Below are 19,866 nucleotides of genomic sequence, written 5' to 3' on the forward strand. Positions count from 1 at the left end.
GTGATGACAAAAGTGGAACCACAGAACCAAACTTTGTCTCTGCTACAACTGCACTTAAGTACCGCCACGACACCTTTGAATTCAGTTGATACAGCTCATGATAGGCTAGTAACTGTAAGTATATTTAGATGACATAGCAGTCACATGACGAGACTAGATGTGAAACTAATTAGGCTCTCATTCCAGCTATAGATCCAACATTTCAGACTAGCTAACTCGTCGAACAAGCTGATTACACACTCCTCCGTTCTTGACACTGCACTGCATAGTTTCAAAAGAAAATGCAGGTTGACAAAAGGGGTTTGTTTCTAAGAGGGATACTTCCCTTTCAAAGCATCCCGAGAAGTCAATATATTATTTACCGTTGGGTTGATATTGATAGTAAATCCGATTATGTAATGAGCGATACGGTGCACTAAACCACCTCAAATTAGGGAAATGTCTCATCATGACGTATAGGCTACTGACAATCGTGTCGCCTGATAGCAAGACAATTGCGGGGTTGGGTACCCGCCATTCGGTCAGTTGCAGTGGCCGTACATTTAGAATCGCCGGTGTCCTCAACTCAATCTTTACTTCTAACACTCAAGCCGGGTGTAAACATGTCGTCCGAAGAACATCCTCAAACAAGGATGCCGCTGCTTGGAAGCCGTCAAGAAGTAGGAGGGACCGGGATAGTACGTTTCAATCCAAAAGGACGACATTGTTTACCCATTCTCAAGAAGATTATGAAGCAAACTAATGGTCCCCGCAGCGCCCAACATTCGGCAGCTTCCAGGACAAGAGTGGTGACGTAGCATCGTTCGTCTCCAATATATTCCGCGGCGGGCTTTTCTCGCCTCCGACGTTGACATACGACCCGCTGCTCTTGCTTTTGAACCACGACGAGGAGAGTGAGAGAGACAGGCTCACAGAGAAGTGGAAAGACAACAAGTTACAAGAACTCAACTTTGTTGGTGTAGTGGTATGTCCTGTACTCGGATCGAAGGACGGGCTCACCGAGGAAAACCCCAAACTCATGATTGATGATAATGGCACAGCTGACCAGCGGGAGTAGGCTGCTCTGCTCGCCAATGTTCTGACTTCGACCGGTTCGTGGCCAAATCTGCTACCGCCAGAAACCACGACACCATGGACTGTTAGAACTTGCTGGTTCTGCGGCATCGCTTTTTCCCTTGCCAGTGTCTTGACAGCAGCGGACCAGACCATCCGGCTCCACAGGATGGCGGGACACAGAGACGGTCTCATCTTGATTAGACAGTCGTTGCGCACCAAAGACCGAGTCCTCATTGGCACCGAATGGAAATATCAACCCCGGAAGATGCAAGTCTATGTATGGCAGCTTGCAGTTCTGCTTCTGTCAGGGTCGGTGCTGTGCATGATGTTGGGGATGGTATTCCTCGTCTGGAGTGCCGTGATCGAGGATGTTGTGAGAGGAGTGGGCTTCGGTGACAATGGAAAGGTATGGCTGCTGTCAGTCTCCTAGATTCGATCTCTGACATATGACAGGTTGCTGTGATATTTACTGTCGTCGCTTTGGCCACTGCTATCATCTTTATTGTTGGACAGGCAACTCTATATCATCCTGTACCAAAAGGAAGCGACATTGAGGAGGCCGAGTAACTGAGGGTGAAGCCTAACCTTTCTATAGCTTTTATTTCATTTTATTCCCCCCTCCCAAAATTCAACATGAAATCCATCTGCCGGACCAACTAAATTCACATAAATATTGAAACGACGTTATCAACCCATCTGCAGAGCAGTATCTCAGAGTGTTCCGCACTTTGACTGCGGCACTACGGTCAAACTCGAATACGGGTGCCGGTGGCTAGAGAGATTTGAGAGTAATAAATGTTAGACCTTTGATTGATTCATTTACGGCTTTTCTTCCCCCTTTCACTCTTCGCATTCGGACAGAACCTTTGACCATATTCCCGTAGCTTACCCCATTTAACCTGGCTAGCCAGAGCACGAATGCTGTGCTCTTCCTAAGCACTGTCCCATCAACGCCAATCACCCAATCTGCAGATTTTATCTACTTCTTGACTTGTGTGAGATTAATGATACTGATGGAAAGAGCTCCCAGCGTGACGATGGACGCCGATTCCAAGCTGACACAACCACTGGCAGCACCGTATTTCAGTGGAGGTCCCCTTTGTGTCGATTCGTGTGGAGCTTTGATCTGTTTGTAATCTAAACATAGTTGTAGCAAAAAGGGCTGCCTCCAATAGTGCTGAGTAGATCGCTAATAGGTCGGTTGGGCTCATGCGGTTCTTGAATGACGATATCGTCAAGACGAGCGTCTCTGCTGGGGGGGTTGTTGCGAGCAGTGATGCTGCCAGCAATTTTGAAGGCCTCCCCAGGATGCAGCGCCTGCCATATCCAGTACAGCTTGTCGACCATGGCGTGGTGCAAGTAGAACATGGGCTCGCTGGCGGATGAATAAAAGTCGGATCCCTCGCCGTTGGCAACCATATGGCCCGCGCTGTGCGTTCCTAGGACATGTCAGTGAATAAGCCAGCTAGGCTTTGGTTCCGGGTCGGCCTTACCCAAGAAGGCTTCATCGAAACGGCCCTGCAGCTCATCTTGGAACGTGGCGATGTTCGCGGAGGCGGCGCCAACGGTTAGATTGAGAAGGTTCGTCGGGGTCATCCATTGCTGCGATACCCAGTCGCTGATATCCCTGGAGAGGCAGCGAGGATTGTAGGCAAGTGGGCCACCTGGGTTGGCAGTGAGGCCATCCATACCCGGCACGACAGGGCCAAGGTGGACAGTCATGCTGGTACGGGCCAGTCAACAATCTTTAGGCTCGAGCGGCTCTGAGTTGGCGTCATCGGCCGGGGAAGACCTACTTGGCAAACGGACCCTTCGTGACGCACCCGCCGCCGGCGCCGCTCGGGATGTAGACGGAGCCGCGTCCCGCGACGCTGCCATTGTGAGCCTTGAAAACACCATCACCACTCAAGCTAGTTTCGCTCCCATCAAACATGGGAGATTTTGAAGGAGCGTCTCGGTAGGCAAGCCAGTTCCAGTACTACCATGACAGTTAGGGCGATGAAAACTTGCCAATCTTCAACACGGTACGTCCGGAGTCACTTACAGGCTGGTAGCCATCGTAGCCACACTCCTGTCTCAGAGCGTTCTCGTAGGCCCAGGTGAAGTATCGGTGCCACGTGAGAAAGTTTCCGGTGCCGTGAATGGCCAGAGTCTGGTTAATGTGGACGGCAACGAAGTCATCGTATCGGTTACGGGCACCAGGCGCGAGGGTGGCCCTGAGCTTGGAAGGCTTGGCCCGAAGGCAGTTGACGGCGCTCGTGTAGGCTTTCCTTAGCGCGCCTGAGAGCGAGTTCCTGTGGCGTATGTGTTAGTGACGCGACTAAAGAATCACATGAGAATAGTGCATGCTGTACCAATCCCGTCGGGCTCACGCGTTGGAGAGGTTGCAGCCTCCTCTCTTGCCAAAAGTGCCGTTGGCTCCGGCGGCCTGAAGGGCTTTCATGGCCTCCGCTTGTACTTCGGAAAGCTCGTCGCTTTCAGAGGCGAGGGCTGTTCCGGCCCACAAACACAGCAAAGTGAAGGCGTTGATGAAACGCATGGTTGTATCGTTGGCAGGGGTTCTTGGCGCGATAACGAGCAATGGTGAAGCCGCTGACAAGACCTTGGGTTGTTGATAAATCAAACAACATCCCCCAGGAAAACGTGAGATATTTGAGTCAAACTTCATAGTCGCTTGGCAGATGCGTAACCTTGCTCAAGTAGGAACAGCGCTGACGATATGCAGTGGCAGGGACACGAGTGTAAGAAGTGGTCTGTACCACATCCAGAGGCGAAAATGTTCTTGGCTTCACCTATCGAGGATGCAAAAGGCCTCGTTCGTTCGCGTATTCGAGCAAAAGTTTCTATCCTGGCTTCGTCTTGCATGCCGGTTAGATAACACATTTTCTAGGTGCGTATGGAGTTAACCTCAAGGCTCGTAGTGATTATATTACACTTGAATTGAGCCGGTGAGGACCGGACTAGAACGTCTCGGCAAGACAGCGTCAGCGTTGCACGCCGGGTAAGCGCTAGTGATAGCGGCATATGCATGCGTGCAATTTTCAACACCGCAGTGCACCTGGAGACACTGATGTTAAGGTGAGAAGGGAAGGCGGCTAGCAGGGCCGAAATTGTCTGTTATGGAGTGGCTGAAGATCCTCTCTTGGAGCAATGTAAATACAGCATGTAATTGTGTTTTCGTCTATGTTCTCTTTATCTTCCATGGCGCCGAGTGGCGCATCGGACAATCTTGCAGCTCAGCATCCAAGTCTCACACGTTGATGGTAGTCAAGCTTCATCCTCCTCTCTGAAGCAAAACTACGCATAGTGTAGAGGAAACCTACAGTCTCCAGGGCGGGGTGGGGTTCATATGAAGTGGTTGGGCTTCAATAGAGACAGACTGTTGACCCCAAGATTGGATAGCACAAGTGACAGCGTGGACGAAACAGTATTACCAATGCCGAGATTGAGGGCCACAACAGCTGGGAGAAGTCCCAAGGGCAGAAGCAGCATTTGTAACTTCGTTTTCAGTGTAGTGAGTAGAATATAACGAGGAGAATCCGGCTGATATAAACTCTCGGACTGCGAGGGATGAGCAGCTATTGGTGTCTAGTCTGAAAGACCTGCGGTTTGATGAGAACATGAATATCTTATATGTACCAATCTATGCTAAGCGAAGGAAATGTCCCGTCTTTCCTGTACGACCCGAATATGTCAGAAAGTAAATGTCAGTGCGATTCTGGTCGAGCTCAATACTAGTTGCAAGTGTAATGGTCGAACTCAATGCTAGCCGCGAGTCTGTTCAAACACTTCTTTCCCCAGTTCCTCCCGGTCCCTTGTTTGAAAGACGTGATGTGCGACGCTAGGGAGGATTCGTGACTGAAGTGGATCAGGCTCGGCCAAGCACCATGATGCGGAATCATGTAGGAGCCAAAGATAAAATTCACAGCATAGCTCGGAGCACGAACCCACGTGCCGCGGCTGTTGTGCTAGGCAATTCAAGGATTCAATAGCCGGGGACTTGCCAGTGTCTAATTCAATACTACGGATCCTGTGTGTCTGCCAGCTGCCGCGCTTTGTTCCTTACCGCAGACCATAAGGGGTAGGGAATCAGGTCAAGATAGCTGCACTGCAACAACTCGTATCATGACACGGTTAACAGGTGATACCTGAAGGGTCTGGCATGGAAAATGGAGCTTAAAGAGCTTCATCCAGTAGAAGCGGAATTGTAGTATATGGCTGTACATAGATGTAGCATCGTTTGATTTGAGATTCTATCAACTTTTGAGGAGGAATGCAATTGAGAAACATGTTGAAAGCTGACTATCGCACAATGTTTTGAATCTAAGTTTGTATTTTTATGCCTTAATAATTCGCCCTCATTTGATACCAACTATGAAACCCAAAGAGCCATGTAGTGATATCACTCGTTCAGTTCGTACAATGCCATCCGACTAAAAGGTGCCTCGGATTAACTAGACTTGATTGAGAGTGTAAGAGGAATGCTCCATCAGTCTACATCTGGTGACAGCTGTCGTCCACCAAGACAACCCCACCGCGGCGTCCCCTGTCGCCGAATGCCGAACTATTTTCTCCCACCGCAGCAACGAGAGTCCAAAAAATTTCCCGGCGGCGGCCTGCGAAGAAACTTTGGAAACCCGACGAAGACACCGCCATCGTGAGCTCGACACTCGCACATACACACACATACACAAAAGCACACGAGAGCACCGCGCCGAGATGGCTACCCCCACAAAGGCTCCCGCCAAGGGGCCCAGGAAGAAGCAATCCAAGGTCCTCAAGAGGGATACGAAACTCGAGAGGCGCAAGCAACAGCTGCAGACCATCGAGCAACTCGAGAAGGCCGTCGCCGACTTTGTAAGAAATGCGCTTTCGCCCCAAAAGTCTCTCTCCGCGTGTGAATAGCATCACTGACCACGGCCCGCGCCAAACAGGACCTCAAGAGCGAATACAAAAACTTCTCCGACCTCCCCCTCTGCGAAGCGACCAGGACCGGCCTGGACAAGTCCCACTTCGAAACCCTGACCGACATCCAGTCCCGCGCCCTGCCCCTCGCCCTCAAGGGCTCCGACATCCTCGGCGCCGCCAAGACGGGCAGCGGCAAGACGCTCGCCTTCGTCATCCCCGTCCTCGAGAAGCTCTACCGCGCGCGGTGGACCGAGTACGACGGCCTCGGCGCCCTCATCATCTCCCCGACCCGTGAGCTGGCCGCCCAGATCTTCGAGGTCCTGCGCAAGGTCGGCCGCAACCACAGCTTCTCCGCCGGCCTCGTCATCGGCGGCAAGAGCCTCAAGGAGGAGGCCGAACGCCTGTCCAAGATGAACATCCTCGTCTGCACCCCCGGCCGCATGCTGCAGCACCTCGACCAGACGGCCGGCTTCGACGTCGACAACCTGCAGATCCTCGTGCTCGACGAGGCCGACCGCATCATGGACATGGGCTTCCAGTCCGCCGTCGACGCCCTGGTCGAGCACCTCCCCGCCACCCGCCAGACCCTGCTCTTCAGCGCCACCCAGAGCAAGAAGATCTCCGACCTGGCCCGCCTCAGCCTCCGCGACCCCGAGTACGTCTCCGTCCACGAGGAGTCGACACCCAAGAACCTGCAGCAGCACTACATCCTCACGCCCCTGCACGAGAAACTCGACACCCTCTACGGCTTCATCAAGGCCAACCTGCGGAGCAAGATCATCGTCTTCTTCTCCTCGGGCAAGCAGGTCCGCTTCGCCTACGAGAGCATGAGGCACCTGCAGCCCGGCATCCCGCTGCTGCACCTGCTCGGCAAGCAGAAGCAGCTCCAGCGCATGGAGATCACCAAGCGCTTTGCCGACGCCAACTACTCGTGTCTGTTCGCCACCGACGTCGTCGCCCGCGGCGTCGACTTCCCCGCCGTCGACTGGGTCGTCCAGGTCGACTGCCCCGAGGACGCCGACACCTACATCCACCGCGTCGGCCGGACGGCGCGCTACGAGCGGGACGGCAAGGCCGTCCTCTTCCTCGACCCCAGCGAGGAGGCCGGCATGCTCAAGCGCCTCGAGGCCAAGAAGGTGCCCATCCAGAAGATCACCGTCAAGGAGAACAAGAAGAAGAGCATCAAGGACCAGCTGCAGAGCATGTGCTTCCAGAACCCGGACCTCAAGTACCTCGGGCAAAAGGCCTTCATCAGCTACGTCCGCTCCGTCTACCTGCAAAAGGACAAGGAGGTCTTCAAGTTCGACGAGCTCGACCTCGATACCTACGCCGCCAGCCTCGGGCTCCCGGGAGCGCCGCAGATCAAGCTGCGCAAGGGCGAGGACATCAAGAAGATCAAGAACGCGCCGCGCAGGGGCATGTCGAGCGACGAGGACTCGGAGGGGGAGGACCCGGACGCGCCCAAGAAGCCCAAGAAGCCCGAGGTCCGGACAAAGTACGACCGCATGTTCGAGCGCACGAACCAGGACGTCCTCTCGGGCCACTACACCAAGCTCGTGGCCAACGGCGACGAGGTCACGGGCGACACGGGAGCCGCGGACGGCGACGACAACGACGACTTCCTCTCCGTCAAGCGCGTCCTCGGCGACGACGAGCTCGACGCCGAGTCCGGCAAGGCGCCCGGCGGCCGGGCCAAGGTCATCACGTACGGCGACCAGCAGTTCGTCGTCGACTCGAAGCGCCGCGAGAAGGCGCTCAAGTCCAAGAAGAAGATGCTCAAGTTCAAGGGCCGCGGGCAGAAGCTCGTCTTCGACGACGACGGCAACGCGCACGCCATCTACGAGCTGCGCGACGAGGAGGACTTTGGCCGCGAGGGCCCCGCCGAGGAGCTGCGGCAGAAGTTCGTCGCCGACGAGGCCGCGCGCGTCAAGGAGGCCGACGCCGAGGACAAGGCCGCCGCCAAGGAGCGCCTCAAGGAGAAGCGCCTCAAGCGCAAGGCGCGCGAGGCCGAGGAGCGCGGCGAGGGCGCGCCGAGGCTCATCGAGGGCCCGCGCGTCGACGCCGGCGAGATGGACGAGGATCCCCTGGCGCTGCTGCGGTCGCTGCCGATCGCCGGCGGCGGCGGCGGCGGCGGCGACGGCGACAGCGAGGACGGGCGGCCGAAGAAGAAGCCCAAGAAGTGGTTCCAGGACGACTCGGACGACGAAAGGGAGAAGAGGAAGAAGGCCAAGAAGGCCGGCAAGGTGCTCGAGATCGACCGCGAGCCCGAGACGTTGGAGGACCTCGAGGCCCTGGCCTCGGGACTGCTGAACTAGAAAAAAACAAAGGATATGAGATACAGATACCCGCGCACAGGAGGAGGCAGGAAGGAATGGGAAAAGAAAAAAAGCACTTTTTTGTTTCTCTGGTTCTTTTTTTTTTTTATTAGAGCAAACTTATGGGATACATTGTTTTTTTCCCAATAATTTTACTTTTTTTCACCGGCATCCAGGAAGCGAAAATGTAAATAAACATTGTGTATTAAAAAAAACTGTTGCTTTCTCTTTCCGCTTAACGGGGAATCTGGTGCATAAAAAGAAGCCCAGGAGGGTATCGTCGACCCCTAACGCCATGAAAGTGTTTCCGTCCCTTTTCTTCCGTGAATGCCGAATAAATGATGCCAACTGATCTGTCCTGCCCCCACTCTAAAATCATGCTAAAGCCAAACTCGAGGGAACTCAGGAAGCCGGATGCCGGACATTTGCCATCTGCCAAATGCCCCCCCCCCCCCCCTTCCCCCTTTCGAAGACGCGTGTGAAGACGATCAAGCCTTCTCACCGTACAGACGCACCCTGTACAGGCAAGTGTGGTCAGAGCCGTAGTTGCTGACCGCTCGGAGGATAACCTGATCCGTGACGGCTCCTATGGACACCAATTCGGGGCTGAGCTTGTGGACGTACACCCCGTTGAGCGCGTCGCTGCTCTCGTACGTGAAGGCGCCGATCTGAACCCAGCCATCCCTGGGAACCTTCTGGCCGTCGGGAAAATGAGCGGTCGAAAAGTCCATGACGCGATTGCGGGTGTTGAGCTCTGTGAAATAGGCCAACACTTCAATCTGCTTGGGCCTGGCGTTGGGGTCCAGCGTGGCGCCGGGCAGGATGTGCTCGACAACGACGTGCTGTGGAATGATGTAGTGGGCGAGGAGGTAGCTGACACTGACGCCGAGCTCATGTCCGCTAGTCTTGTCCACAGTCACGCTGCCGCACCAGCAATCGCCTTCGTCCTCCCAGTTCCACAGTGTAGCAGACGCAGGCGTGGTGGGAGCCTTCGGTGCTCGCTTAGTTCCGCCGAACCAGGTAGGGCTCCAAATCTTACCCTGGACGGGAGGGTTGTAGTCAGGTGTGGTTTGGTCGGGGTCAATGCCCACGCCGGTGTTACGGCCGAGGAAGTTGACTTGATGCCGAAGTTCTCGGTCCCACGTGGCCCCGATCTTGCCCTGAGCAAGGGCCTCTAGGCCGGCATTTGCGATGGCCTGGCGTATCATGCCGTCAACGACATGGGCCATCTCGGCACGGGAAACACCCGCGGGCGGGGTCTGCTCCGAGGCGGATTTGATGGCGTTGTTGACATAGTGCTCCAGCTTCTTCTGCAACTCCTGGGCTTCGGCCTTCACCTCGTTACGGTGGGCAGCGAATTCCCCTTTGAGATGGCGGATGAACTCGTTGCGTGTGACGACGACGTCCTTGGCGTCCGTGTTCTTGAACCGGTCCTTGACGATTTTCTCAATCTTGGACTCCAGATCCTTCCCTGTCTTATCTGGGACGGATGCCGCCAGGGCCGGTTCGAGAATCTTGGCTACCTTCTTGTCATTCGTCTTGAGCCATTTCTCCCAAGACTTGTCGAACTTGGTCTGAGCAATCTTCTCAATCCCGGTCTGGTACACGGGGTCCTTCAGGGACCTGTCTCTGGTGGCCCGCCAGTGCTCTTCGGAAATGAAGTAGTATCCGCCACTTCCTCTGTCCATGGTCAATATCTCCGTGTCGCTCTTCATCAGGTCGCGCAAGGCATGCCAGAAATCATCTCCTACGACAGGTCGCCCACGCTTGTCCAGCGTCATGTGGACAACTTTGGGCACAATCTCCTCCAGTCGGGACAATGAGCCTTCGTGAAGCTTGCTGGCCTTGGCCAAATTGGAAAGTTCGTATTCGTGGTTGCGTTGCTGTTGTATGTACTCTCTCGTGTCTTCGTCACTGAACACGGTAGTTGGTCGAGACATCCACAGGGGTACGAACTGCCCAAGATTGTGAGATATGTCTGATAGGCCGTACCACTGAATGCCGCCCGGTCCCAGGGCCGGGGCCGAGTTGAGGCCGGTCATAGCGCCCCAGCCAAGCAGAGAGACCAGCAAGATGCCGATCAAAGCCTTGATATGCCAAGAATGCGGCGAAAAGAGGAAATTGAGAACATCCACAAACGTGTCGGCAAGCTTGAACAAAATCCAGGTTGACCAGGAGGACTCGCTCCAAGGAACCTGTTGCGGAGGTTCGATGGGGCTGTCATAATCATAAGGATCTTCGTCTCTTGGAGGCGGGCTGTCCGGGCGTGGAGCATGTGTCCAGCTGTACACCGTGTTGTAGATGCGCGGCCACGCTTTCAAACGAGCGTTTCGCTCTTTCCGGAGAGCATGCTGTTGAGCCTTCTCGTGCTCCCGCTCTTGCCGAATCTTTTCTTGCATGCTGGAGTCGAACAAGCCCGATCTGCTTGGCCCAATGGCTGAGCGGCCATCCCTATCTTCGATGGGCTGTTTGGCTGTGGAGGGTCCTGCCGAGCGACCTCCCATTCTGCCGGGACGTGGAGCAAAAGTGTTGCCAGGCGGTGGGTAGTCGAACAAACGTCGGGCTGCTCCCGGTTTCTCGTTGACGGCAGGCGGCCACACATTTCGACGGTCTGGGCTGGGGCTGGCCTGTTGCGGTGGTCGGCGGGGTGAGAGTTGAGATCGAGATACGTGGTCAAGATGGAACGGCTCTTCGATGGCATGGTTCGATGGGCCTTTCAATTCTTGTCTGACAGTAGGCGCTTCCTCAGCAACATGGTTTGTCAGGCGAGTTGAGAAACGGTTCGTAGTGGGCAAGTGATCGGCCGCCCGACTTGATGGGCGCATTGAGCTTGACCTGGTCGCAGGCGAACTTGGAGCGGGCTCTGCCGAAAGTGCGCGCGACACGGTGTTGGTGCGAGGCGAATCTCGAGTGACGGAAAAGCGTGCAATAGACCGATCCAGGGATTCGCGGGGACGAGACTCACTCTGAAGTCGGAAACGTTGCGCAGGAGGTGTGCTGGGTGGTTCCGGTTGTAATTGGCGGGCTGGTTTGTCTCGAGGCGAGTCTAGCGGTTCAGGCCGATGAACAACCTCACCGATTGGGTCTCGTACTGTTCCCCGAAACTGGTCGGGGTGGTTACTACGTGGCGGCCTCGGTAGCAAGGGCGGTTCTTCTTCTTCCGACTCCTCGGGCGAGAGGGAAAGACGAGATGGAGTTGACTCGATAGCAGCCCCCCCATAGAGGGAACTCTCCTGTCCAAAACTGCGAATTGAATCGAGCGCGTGCGTTGGTTCCGCAGACTGTTCGGAAATGGCGCGCGCAAATACAGACCGCGAGCTGGGAGCCAAGGTGTTGCCTTTGGATGGAGACAGACCTCGACTGGTGGGAGCTGGTGGTGCAAGGCCTTTGGAGGCCACGCCTTGTGTCGAAGGCTGTTGGGGCGGTGGACTCGGGCCTCGAGGGGGAGCAACATTGGGCAAAACTTGCCGACGAGGAGAAGTCGCGCCTTGGTGATATTCGCCCGATGGACCTGGGGTAGGGTTCAGCAAGAGAAGTGAGACGACGGTGAGGGAGGTGGCGGACCGTCTCAGGCTGTACTTACCGATTCTGCCAGGGAGCAGGCGTTGTCTCAATGATCTCTGAGCAATGGGCGGGTCTGGTGACGGGTCTCTTGGCGGTTCGGGCGACTCGGATGAATCCCGCCCGGGGCCGAAATCAGGCTCGGAATCGGGATCCGGGTCCGGATCAGGACTGGGAGCAGGTTGAACTTTGCGAGCAGGTCTGGGTCGAGGTTCTGGTTTAGGAGTGGGCGATTTCTTGAGCGGCAGGTGGTCAGTTTTGGCGCTCCTGCTGCGCTCATTACGGCCGTCATGGCCGTCTTGATCGTCATCATGGCCGTCGTCATCGTCGTCATCTGGGTCATCAGGGTCGTCGCTGTCGTGGAGTGTTTCCTTGATGATGGCCTGCAAATCACGTCTCTGGCCTCGTCGAGTATTGCGCAAAGCAGTCGAGGGCGCAGATCCGTACGACGTGTCTAATCGCGAAGCCAAGGGAGGCAGGCTAGAGGTGACTGCGGCACCGCCCCGTGATATGGCGGGCATGTCATCGTCCTCGCCACGAACTCTGCGCTTGGGAGGCATCTTGGCGCAATGTGAGAATTGAAGCTCTGTAAGCCTGATGAGTGGGGTGTTGAGACCACAGGTTGAGTTTTATATGAAAAATACTCAACCTCGCGTGAGGGGCAGGCTTTCGGAATGAGGTGGATGAGTTTCGGGGAGGGGGGGGGGGGGGAGAGAAGAGTGAATCTGATGGAAGGGGGGATGAAAAAAAAGAAAAAGAAAAGAAAAAAAAATGACAGCAGGTGAGATGGGCAAAGCAACTTGAGATTGTGAAAAGTTCACCACTGAGGTAAGAGCCTCAAGTGGCAGATGGCAGGCGCGATGAGAAAGGGCGTTTGAGAGAAGGAACGAGGGGCGAATGAGGAGACAGACAAGGCCCAACTCACATTATTATTGTCTGGATGGACATGCGCTGTAGTTGTGAAGGAGACGGAGTAAAGCAGCGTATTGTGATTTGGGAGGCTTTGTATCGTAGACAACGGTGAATGTGAATGCTCATGAAGGCGGCGTTGAGCGACAAGGGAGGGAGAGATGTCAAGGGTTTGCGGTGAAGAGGCCGGTGTGGAGGTGTATTGAAGGGGCCTTTGTGAAAGCTGGCTATGACCGGTTGCAGGAATGTCAAATGCCAGGACGTATCTCAAAGTGAGGCTATTCCAAGAGGCCGACCCGCCGGACCGGGAAGGGAGGGAGGCGGTTGTCAACAAAGGTAGGAGGAGCGGTCCCTGGCCGCAACGACCATCTTTGCCTGGCACAAGTCGCGCCCACACGCGCGCGTCGGATGGATGAATGGGAGGAGGCGCAGGTTGGAGATGAGAGAAGAATAAGAAACAAGGAGGGTTGCCGCTGCAGGACAAATGGGGGTCAATTGAGTTGTCAGTTGTGTAGAGTAACAATCCGCGACAGCAAAGAGGTAAAAGCAAGGGGCGTTTCGAGGGTTCGTCAAGTCTTTGTGGCCGGGTCTTGGAAAGCGTTCGCCTTTTGGGAGAGCAGCGGCGCCTTGGGAATGTTTTCGCGACGGACGGGTCTGCTGCCACCGCCAAATGGCCCACCGCCAATAGCACCGCCAACAGGACCGGTAGCCGGGGATGCACGGGCCATGGGCGTTTGTCCGTCGTCCACGCGCTCAGTCAACCAGCTTTACGCGCCGCGCGAGTCTGAGCTCTTACATAAGCACAGTCCTTAGGTAAGCTATCTTGTGCTTGCGACCACGTGATTCTACGTACGTAATCAGTCGACACTTTTAACCTGAGGCCGCATGTCTTGCGGGGGAAAATGCAGAAAAAAAAGACCAGGTACACCATGCCATGTGCGTCATCCACACTCTTTTCGCCCAGTCCCACCTCCATTTCCGACCCCTCCTCCTGAACTCTAGAGAGAGAGAGAGAGAGAGAGAGACCAAGCAGAAGCACAAGCGGCACCTGCGCTCAAGCTTGGACTTTGAGCACAGGACCAAGACCGACTGGCCTGTCTTGCTGCATCGACAAGTAGCCAACACCAACAGCAAACATGGCGGATGACAAACATGATGGCATGTCCATCATCCGTTTGCCATTCCATCACCAGTCCCGACATCCGACACGTACGCTACAAATAAACTACAGTCCCGTACACTACACAAAGCACCGACCACCAACCCACGTGAAGCGTCAAGGGCGCGCAAAGGCAGCAAGAGCTGGAAAGAACCCTGTCGGCCCGTCCGCAGTCATGATGATCAGGCTCCACGGCACCGCGATCCCCGGTCGTTACAGGTTTCATGGTGAGCCGTCATCAGCAAGGCTCGATGAAATTACTGAGCTCCGCAGCCAGCCACAAGGCCTGATATTGGTGCCACCCCCGCTGCGAGACCCCTCCATCGCCTCCAATCTGGGCCGCCAGATTGGCCGCTGCGAGATCGCCCCAAAATGACTGGCAGTTAAGCCGAGCCAATTTCTCTCCCGCATCATAGTCCAAGGCCGAACGTTACATACAGACGACCCTATTTGCTTTTCTGTTATTGCGACCGTCGCTCGTATCATTCCGCTTCAGCCCCCATCATCAGATATATATTTCGCTGTTCCGCGACTCTCCCTCGAACACGTATTCACTCACACACACACACCCACATACCGAGTACATATACCTGAGTTGCGCTCCTAAAAACCGCCAAACTTGATACCCCGACGGACCGCATCTCCTGACTTTCGCCCGCCCTTCGTCTCCCCATTCCCAATTACCCCTCACCGCAGCCTAGTCGCGATCGACACCAGCAAATCTCCTGCACAATGGCCGTTGGAACTGTCTTGGTCACCGGGTAAGCTTCTACCCATCCCAGCTATAAACCACGCCCTCTGTCTGCCGCCGCCGCTCACCGAGCCACTGCCGCTGTCGTGGCGCTGTCGGGCGCAACGCTACGAACTGCGCAATAGCTAATCGCATGTCTTGGTGGCTTGCAGTGGTACCGGCTACATCGGCTCCTTTACCTCCCTCACCCTTCTCCAGAACGGCTACGATGTTGTCATTGTCGACAGCCTTTACAACTCGTCCAAGGTCGCCGTCGACCGTATCGAGCTTCTGAGCGGCAAGCGCCCCCATTTCTACCAAGTCGACATCACCGACAAGGCCGGCCTCGACGCTGTCTTCAAGAAGCACCCCGAGATTGACAGTGTCATCCACTTCGCCGCACTCAAGGTAGCCTCGCTCTCGTGCCATACCGTTGTCCTCGACAAAGACGCTAATGCACCGCCCTGTAGGCTGTCGGCGAGTCTGGCGAGATCCCTCTCGAGTACTACCGCGTAAACGTTGGCGGCACTGTCGCTCTGCTTCAGGCCATGACGGATAACAATGTGCCCAACATTGTCTTCTCATCGTCGGCGACCGTCTACGGCGACGCCACCCGCTTCGAGAACATGATCCCCATTCCCGAGCACTGCCCCATTGGCCCGACCAACACCTACGGCCACACCAAGGCCTTTGTCGAGCAGATCATTACGGACCACATCCAGGCCGAGCGCAACAAGCTCAAGAAGGCCGAGAAGCCCTTTGAGCACTTCAACGGCGCTCTCCTGAGATATTTCAACCCGTGCGGTGCCCACCCGTCCGGCCTCATGGGCGAGGACCCCCAGGGCGTCCCCTACAACCTGCTGCCCCTGCTCGGCAAGGTCGCGACCGGCGAGCGCGAGAAGCTGCTCGTTTTCGGCAACGGTACGTGCATGGACCGGACAGGGTCCAAGGGATGATGCTGACGAGACCAGATTACACCTCGAGAGACGGCACCGCCATCCGCGACTACATCCACGTCGTGGACCTGGCCAGGGGCCACCTGGCGGCGCTCAACTACCTCCGCGAGAACAAGCCGGGCGTCAAGGCCTGGAACCTGGGCTCGGGCCGTGGCAGCACCGTCTTCGAGATGATCAAGGCCTTCAGCCATGTCGTCGGCCGCGACCTCCCCTACGAGGTCGTCCCCAGACGCCAGGGTGACGTGCTGGACCTCACGGCCAACCCCTCGCTGGCGAACAAGGAGCTCAGCTGGAAGACGGAGAAGACGTTGGAGGAGGCCTGCGAGGACCTCTGGCGCTGGGTCAGCAACAACCCCAAGGGCTACCGCCAGGATCCTCCCCCCGAGCTCCTCGCCAACGCCAAGCCCACTAGTGGTTGAGGAGGAGTAGGAGGAGGTTTGAACGACCGCATCCACGGCCCCGACCGCACCTTGACAAAAGAGAGGTTTTGATTGGTCATGATAGAAGATGATAGATGTTAGCGTTATTTGCAGCGAAAGTCATGATACGGCGTCTACCCTTATAGAGAAAATCTAATGGAGGAAGAAAAAAGCAAAGAATAAAAAATAAAAAAAAAGTTTCAAGATGGCGAAATCCGCATCACCACAAGTCCCGATTGCTATTTCTATTATTCTTTCTTTTTCTGTTTATGCCTTTACGTCCCCGTGAGGTCGCGGTCGCACCATGGCCAGTCGGCCGCCTATTCGTGCTTGAGGATGAGCTTGCCCGTCGTCTTGCGGCTCTCGATGTCGGTGTGCGCCGACTTGACGTCCTGTATGGGGTAGACCTTGTGGATGGCGATCTTGAGCTTGCCCGAGGTGATCATGTCGAACAGCTCGCCGGCGTACTTGGCCAGCTCGTCCGGGGTGGCGGTGTAGTTGTTGACGACGGGGCGCATGATCTTGAGGTTCTTCTGACCGAGCTTGAGGATGTCGAAGGGGGGTACGGCGCCGGACTGTGTCTCGAGGTCAGCAACAGAAAACACCTAAAGATGAATTCACGCTCCTGTGGTCTTTTTTTTTTTTTTCTTCTCTTTTTTCTTCTCTCTTTTTTCCCCTCACGATGATCATTCCGTTGGGCCAAACGTACCGCGTTGCCGAAGATGACCAGCCGGCCCTTGCGCGCCGCGAGCTGCAGGTCGCTGTCAAAGGTGGCCTTGCCGATGCCGTCAAAGACGACGTCGGCGCCGTGGCCGGCGGTGATGCGGGCGACCTCGGCGACGAGGTCCTGCTCGGACGAGTTGACGGTCCACTCGGCGCCGTTGTCGCGGGCGAGGGCGCACTTGGCGTCGGTGCTCGCGGCGCCGATGACCTTTGCGCCGACGGCGCGGAGCATCTGGACGAGCAGCAGGCCGACGCCGCCGGCGGGGGGGGGGCACGAGGACCCACTCGCCGGGGCTTGACCTCGGCGGCCTCGCGGACAAAGGTCCAGGCCGTCAGCCCCTGCAGCAGGACGGCGGCGGCCTGGTCGTCGGTGACGGCGTCGGGGACGCGGACGAGCGAGGCGGCGGGGGACGGCGGAGTAGGCGGCGTAGGAGCCGACGGTGCCCATGAAAGACGACCCTGTCGCCGGGTTTGAAGGCGGCGGCGGCGGCGGCGGCGGAGGGGTGGGCGGCGACGACGGTGCCGGCGCCCTCGCGGCCGAGGGTGAGGGGGAGCGGGGCCTTGTAGAGGCCGGTGCGGAAGTAGGTGTCGATGAAGTTGACGCCGGCGTAGGCGTTGCGGACGAGGACCTGGCCCTCGGCGAGGGTGGGGACGGGGAGGTCGGTGCGGTATTCGAGGACCTCGACGCCGCCGGTGCGGCTGATCTGGACGCCGTTCATGGTCTGGGGGATGGGCGCCATTGTGAAGTGAGGGCGAGCGGCGGCGGCGGCAGCAGGGAAGGGGGATTGGGGGAGGCGGGGGGGTATCGAGGCGCGGAACGGGCGGAGGGGTGCGTGTGCGCGGTGACGGGAGACGATGCGAGCGTTGGTGCGGGCTTGGGTTGAGGTCAGGAGTCTTGGGAGGTGTGTGATGAAGGGAGATGAGGATGAGAAAGTTCTCGAGACTGTGGTGGGCATGTACATTTGGGCAAAGGGCCGACTGACGAGCTACGTAATCAGCTCATGTCGCGACGGTCCTCTTGCCTTGGTCAATGCTTGCCGGCTTCCGATGCGGCGAGTGGGGAGACAAAGAGGAAGCCCGAGTGGAAGAGAGAGAGAGAGAGAGAGAGAGAGAGAGACAGCCAGTAAGATTAGCCAGGTCTCCAGACGAAGAGGGGTTCTTGCGAAGGCGTGATTGGAAACGGTACCATGTCACAACCCGGACGAGGGCGGTTCTCGCGGGGGCAGCATTGTGGGATGCGGGGTGAAAGGAGGGGCATTCCGAAATATTCGGCTGGAGGATGGAGGGGAAAGCCGGGGGCGGCTCCGAGGACCGGAACGACGTGATGCGATGTGATGTGATTGGATGTGGTTCAAGAGCATATGGGGTTGAAGGACTGAGTGCTTTCTTAAGCTTTCATCCCAAGACCCAGCGTGTGTCTCATGGTCGACTCATCAGGCCAGACTGTGTCTTTGGGCAGGAAACGGCACGAGATGAGAAGCACAAACGAGACGCGGGGGTGACGATTCAATCTCATGATGAGAGAGACATTTGACGCCCTGTTGTCAATCAATGAATGCCGTGTGCGTTTTGACGGACAACTCGAGAGAATGAGCCCCACCTGTCTGTCCTGATGAGATGACTTATTTCAAGTACCTACGAGCACTTCGTCATTGCCGATGAGTGAGTGAGTGAGCGAGCGAGCTTGGCCGCCGGCTCTCACCCTATGGTTCTTCTCCCTGGCCGCATTCGTCCGTGGTGAACTGGAGGGAAAGCCCCCATACGTGAGACGAACGAGAAGGACCAAATCCATGTTCGTTGCCGTGTCTGTCGATCTGAGAATTCGAAATGATCCAGGCCAATACTTTGACATGTACTGAGACCGGTTCGACCACTCTTAGCCCGCTCAATTCGGCACTCATCAATCATATCATGGCTGTGTCCTCCCGTCCCTGTCAGTGAGACCGGTTTTCAGTCGCCCGACCCCAATGAATTAATTGCATCTTGAATTAATTGCAAAAAATCTCCAAAAAAAAAAAAAGACTCTACGTCAGCTTGGCACGGACAGGTGGCCGAACAGAGACGAAAAAAAAAAAAAGAAAAAAAAAGAGAGACTCAGACCTCTCTTTAGATAGGTTCCTCTTCCTGCGGTTGGTTCCCTTTCACTTCCCCCCTCTCCTTCCCATCACCGGCGTTGCCAAGCTGCCAAGTTCTCGAGTTCGACAAAGCGGGTTCCTGGCATTGCGTCTATGGGTACGGCTGCGGATATGGGGGAGAAGGTTGTCGCAGCCTTTGTGAGGGGAGAGAGGGTTGCGGCCGAGTGAAAGGGAACCGGCATATTCCCTCCCCTCCCCCAGCCTTCAACAGCATTGGGCCGTGATGGCTCGTGGGTGATATGCTCGAATTGGTTACTTGCTAGCGCGCATACGGGGCCACCTTAACCCCCGCGCCTCTCGAGAGACATTGCTCGCCATCAGTAGCGTCTGCAGTTGAGGCTCAGCCGTCTTGGCTTCTGCGCGTCGTCGTCGTCGTCGTCGTCGTCGTCGTCGTCGTCTGCTCCCACGGCTGTCCGTCCGTGTGCATTGGTGCCGATCCAAGAGGGGGGGAGGGAGAGGCGCATCATCTCGCAGCTGTCTGGTGCACGTATCTGAACCGAGTACCCCGTAGACTACGGGTTGATACCTACCCACGGATGCCCAACTTTGCTTAAAGGCCGTTTCTCCCGGCGGTCAGGGTCAGGGGTTTGGCGTCACAAAGCGTATATGTATCTGCCCGCCTCTTCCTTACTACGTGGTACAGACGGCATGTCACACCTCGGCCATTCATCGATCGGGCGGACCAAAATAAGTCGACGGCTGGTCCTCGTCGTTCCCCGGAGCTCGAGAAGCTGCTGGTGGTGGATTGGTGGTCTTTGGTCCCATCAGGCGCTCTCTTAGAAACTTTGCTGGGTGGCCTCGGCATGTCACTTGGACAACACTACCCTATTACACGTCCATATGCCGCCTCACTCATGATTGATTGTGTTGCCGGCTACAAATAAACCCGTCATATATATGTTTGTCCTACCCGGATAGAGAGACAGACCCCCTCGATGGTCGACTTGAGCTATACTGCTTCTGCTGCTGGTCTCACCGAGGTGGTGATTTAAGCT

General features: G+C 56.3%; 7 protein-coding genes across 7 annotated transcripts; 4 read left to right on the forward strand and 3 right to left on the reverse strand.

The window, feature by feature from the left end:
- Positions 1 to 632: 632 nt before the first annotated feature.
- GLRG_07180 (uncharacterized protein) lies at positions 633 to 1,623 on the forward strand (the record flags this gene model as incomplete). Its single annotated transcript, XM_008097865.1, has 4 exons — positions 633 to 677; positions 755 to 964; positions 1,058 to 1,462; positions 1,510 to 1,623. 4 exons carry the CDS (start codon positions 633 to 635, stop codon positions 1,621 to 1,623), a joined length of 774 nt encoding a protein of 257 aa, XP_008096056.1.
- Positions 1,624 to 2,193: 570 nt separating this feature from the next.
- GLRG_07181 (uncharacterized protein) lies at positions 2,194 to 3,595 on the reverse strand (the record flags this gene model as incomplete). Its single annotated transcript, XM_008097866.1, has 5 exons — positions 2,194 to 2,495; positions 2,550 to 2,779; positions 2,853 to 3,034; positions 3,101 to 3,350; positions 3,429 to 3,595. The coding sequence occupies 5 exons, from the start codon at positions 3,593 to 3,595 to the stop codon at positions 2,194 to 2,196; spliced, it is 1,131 nt and encodes a 376-aa protein (XP_008096057.1).
- Positions 3,596 to 5,775: 2,180 nt separating this feature from the next.
- GLRG_07182 (DEAD/DEAH box helicase) lies at positions 5,776 to 8,279 on the forward strand (the record flags this gene model as incomplete). Its single annotated transcript, XM_008097867.1, has 2 exons — positions 5,776 to 5,913; positions 5,991 to 8,279. 2 exons carry the CDS (start codon positions 5,776 to 5,778, stop codon positions 8,277 to 8,279), a joined length of 2,427 nt encoding a protein of 808 aa, XP_008096058.1.
- Positions 8,280 to 8,767: 488 nt separating this feature from the next.
- On the reverse strand, positions 8,768 to 12,400 carry GLRG_07183 (spindle pole body-associated protein sad1; the record flags this gene model as incomplete). Its single annotated transcript, XM_008097868.1, has 1 exon — positions 8,768 to 12,400. The coding sequence occupies one exon, from the start codon at positions 12,398 to 12,400 to the stop codon at positions 8,768 to 8,770; it is 3,633 nt and encodes a 1,210-aa protein (XP_008096059.1).
- A 1,686-nt stretch (positions 12,401 to 14,086) lies between these two features.
- GLRG_07184 (uncharacterized protein) lies at positions 14,087 to 14,284 on the forward strand (the record flags this gene model as incomplete). The annotated part of the gene is made up of 1 exon (XM_008097869.1): positions 14,087 to 14,284. One exon carries the CDS (start codon positions 14,087 to 14,089, stop codon positions 14,282 to 14,284), a length of 198 nt encoding a protein of 65 aa, XP_008096060.1.
- Positions 14,285 to 14,640: 356 nt separating this feature from the next.
- Positions 14,641 to 16,013, forward strand: GLRG_07185 (UDP-glucose 4-epimerase; the record flags this gene model as incomplete). The annotated part of the gene is made up of 4 exons (XM_008097870.1): positions 14,641 to 14,669; positions 14,812 to 15,046; positions 15,109 to 15,559; positions 15,610 to 16,013. The coding sequence occupies 4 exons, from the start codon at positions 14,641 to 14,643 to the stop codon at positions 16,011 to 16,013; spliced, it is 1,119 nt and encodes a 372-aa protein (XP_008096061.1).
- A 320-nt stretch (positions 16,014 to 16,333) lies between these two features.
- GLRG_07186 (zinc-binding dehydrogenase) lies at positions 16,334 to 17,476 on the reverse strand (the record flags this gene model as incomplete). Its single annotated transcript, XM_008097871.1, has 4 exons — positions 16,334 to 16,588; positions 16,723 to 16,968; positions 17,022 to 17,195; positions 17,252 to 17,476. 4 exons carry the CDS (start codon positions 17,474 to 17,476, stop codon positions 16,334 to 16,336), a joined length of 900 nt encoding a protein of 299 aa, XP_008096062.1.
- Between the last annotated feature and the right edge of the window lie 2,390 nt (positions 17,477 to 19,866).

Source organism: Colletotrichum graminicola (genome assembly GCF_000149035.1).
Source record: "Colletotrichum graminicola M1.001 genomic scaffold supercont1.29, whole genome shotgun sequence".
Taxonomy (NCBI): domain Eukaryota; kingdom Fungi; phylum Ascomycota; class Sordariomycetes; order Glomerellales; family Glomerellaceae; genus Colletotrichum; species Colletotrichum graminicola.